The sequence below is a fragment of the Propithecus coquereli genome, unplaced genomic scaffold, assembly GCF_000956105.1.
Source record: "Propithecus coquereli isolate 6110/MARCELLA unplaced genomic scaffold, Pcoq_1.0 Scaffold113, whole genome shotgun sequence".
Classification (NCBI taxonomy): Eukaryota; Metazoa; Chordata; class Mammalia; order Primates; family Indriidae; genus Propithecus; species Propithecus coquereli.
In genome coordinates, this window is record NW_012135303.1 from 3,239,145 (window position 1) to 3,241,960 (window position 2,816).

Genomic DNA, 2,816 nt, shown 5'->3' on the forward strand with positions numbered 1-2,816 from the left:
GGTTTGGGGGTGTATGTGTGTTTCTCTGAGGTCAAGGTGTCAAGAAGGAGAAAAGGCAAAGAATTGAAGAGAGGAGCTGGAGGAGGGGCATGGTAGAAAGAGCATCAGATTCAGAAGATGCCTTGGGCAAGACCTCTCTAGGTCTCAGTTTCTTTAACTGTAAAAACTCATAGAATGATTACAAAAATCAAATGAAATGTGTATTTGAAAGCACAGTATGCTTAGTGTGCTTATTATTAGTGATTGCCATTATTAGAATTTATTATTAAAAATATAATACAGATGATAAAGCCACCCTTATGGGCAGGATGACTCACATTTTCATTTTCTTGGCACTCACTCTTACCATATGTCCAGCTCAGAGGAATATTCAGTGGCTCCCAGCAAAGCATCAGGAGGCCGGTACCAGAGGGTCACGACTTCTGAAGAGTATGTCTGGCTAGGAATGGACTTGGCTCTAGCAAGACCTGCCCAAAGAGGAAAAGCATAGAACCCATTGTCCTGGCCTTCCTGAGGAGGTACAGTGACGCACTCTACCAGAAAAAGTATGACTGGCAGAGTAAACAACATTTAAAAAATAACACACAAACTTTGGGTGCTTTTAATACAACTACTCACTGTCTGGACCCTGTGTATCACTTCATCAAGTGAATTTCTCAAAGTTTGGCCTGCTTTACAGCTAGATGTGGCCTTGTTGGCAGCTAAGTATGGTCAGGTGACTAAGTTCTTGCCTCCATGATCTGAACAGAGGAGATGTGTGAACTTCCACATCATGTCTTAATGGAGGGGATTAAGTAAGTGTTCTCTTTCCTGTTCTCCTTCCTCTGGGCTGTGATGAGAAGGAGGTGGCAGCCATCTTGAAATATGCAGTTGGGGGAATATCCTAGGGATGGTAGAGCCACATGACAGAAGAAGCCTGGGCCAAGACACATGGGGCCACCACACAGCTCTGACTGCTTAGGTCAGGACTGTTATGTGAGAGAAAGTTAAGCTTCTAGCGTGTTACATCTCTGCAATTTTAGATCTCTGTAACAGCAACTGAACTCAGTTCGCAAGTAATATGGCTGCCCCCCATTTCTGCAGTCCTGGAACCTCCAGTTTAGTATATAAATGATGGGGACTGCTAATCCAAATTAGTTAGTTTGGTAAGACCCTAGATGACTTTCTCTCAAGTGCTCCTTTGCAAAATGAGAGTAGTTTTGTCAGTCAGCTGGTTATCTCAACAGAATTGCAAGATCTATTGTTGCGAAAAACTTTAAGAGATGAGTTCGCTCTTGTGGAGAATTGATAAATGAATGTCTGTTAAATGCTTACATGTCAGCATGCAAGCTACTATCTTAGAATAAAGTAGTGCAGCTATAGTACCACCTTTTGACATCTGCTAAACAGAGAAGAGTGGTTCCTTAGCTCATACAGAGACAGCTTTTCAACCAGTATTTATTGAGCACCTACTATGGTACCAGGCATTAGGGATACTATGATAAGCAAACACAGACCCAGGCTGCCCTCATAATGCTTACAGTCTAGAGGAAGAGACAAAATCATCTCATACACACACACATATATATATATATATGTGCATGTGTATATATGTATATATTTGCTTGTGTGTGTATGCGTATGTGTGTGTTTGTGTGTGAATATAAGTACAAACTGTGATAAATGCTAAAATGGAAAGATACAGTGATACTTAGAGGAAATCTGCATCACTTTCATGGGAATAAGAATTTCAGGTACCCATACAGTCACACTTATATACTTAGGCAAGCAAGAGCAGATGTCTGGAGCCTCCTTTCTAGCAGGAGTCTATGCTATAATCCAGGGTTAACCTCTTTATCATCCTAGGGTAACCTTAATCTATTCTGTTAGAATTTGTATATCCGCTCAGATTTAGGGAAATCTACTAAGTACAGTTCACTCTACAAATGTCTCTCTATAAAAAATGGCAGTGGGGTAGTAGGGGTGTCCAACTTTTGGCATCTGTCTAGATTATGGGTTGACAGAATCCTAAGAAGCTATCAATCTCTCCCTGTTTCTTGCCTCACATTCCTATACGGTAGTTTGGTATCCTCACAAAGCATCATGTTCTTGGGCCTTCAGTTTTCAAAGGCCATGCCTCGTCAATGCTTTAAGCAAGTGCACACAAAGGCATCATTGTTCGCAGCCCAGAATGAGACCTGGGGGGCAACTTACCAAAATCAGCCAGTTTAAGCTCTCCCAGGTGACTGATGAGTAAGTTCTGAGGTTTCAGGTCCCTGTGAAGAACGTGTTGGTGGTGGATATATGCCAGGCCCCGCAAAAGCTGAAACATGAAAAGCTGGAAGAAATGAACACTATACCTAAGAGATTTGAGCCACTATGTGTTGATTTCTCCTCTAAATCAAAAACAGTCATCTCTGTGAACACAACCAGGAAGCCATCATTAGGAGCTGAGTAAGCCAGAGCCTACAGAAGGCCTTTGAAGTGACAGTGCAGAGCAGCGTGAGCTGACAGTTTCAGGAGGGTTTTGACTAGCAGATGGTATTTCCAGAAATGGTACCGGGTATCAGAAATCAATGACACTAGATGCCGGAGGAAAATTTCTGCAACCTTTGTCAATTCTTTGGGAAATCTAAAAGCTGAGTTTAGCCTTTTAGGACACTATTTAATTTTTAAAAAAAACTAATATTGATTTTTGAAAATAGGACTTTGTATTTTTATATAAACCCTTTCTTTTAAGGCATTGAGAGAACTCCATATATTTTATTACCTTTGAGGAGCTGGCTATGTCTCTAAAGTCCCCACACATCTGAATGTGACCCCCAAATGACTGGGAG

General features: G+C 41.4%; 1 protein-coding gene across 3 annotated transcripts in view; it reads right to left on the reverse strand.

Annotated features, from left to right (window-relative positions):
- Positions 1-2,816, reverse strand: part of CDK15 (cyclin-dependent kinase 15) — a 100,519-nt gene that overhangs the window by 49,721 nt on the left and 47,982 nt on the right. For all 3 annotated transcript variants that reach the window (XM_012655237.1, XM_012655243.1, XM_012655251.1), the window contains exons 7-8: positions 2,194-2,317; positions 347-467 (exon numbers count right to left, since the gene is read on the reverse strand). In XM_012655237.1, the coding sequence (XP_012510691.1) occupies positions 347-467; positions 2,194-2,317 (245 nt within the window). The remainder of the gene's footprint in view (positions 1-346; positions 468-2,193; positions 2,318-2,816) is intronic.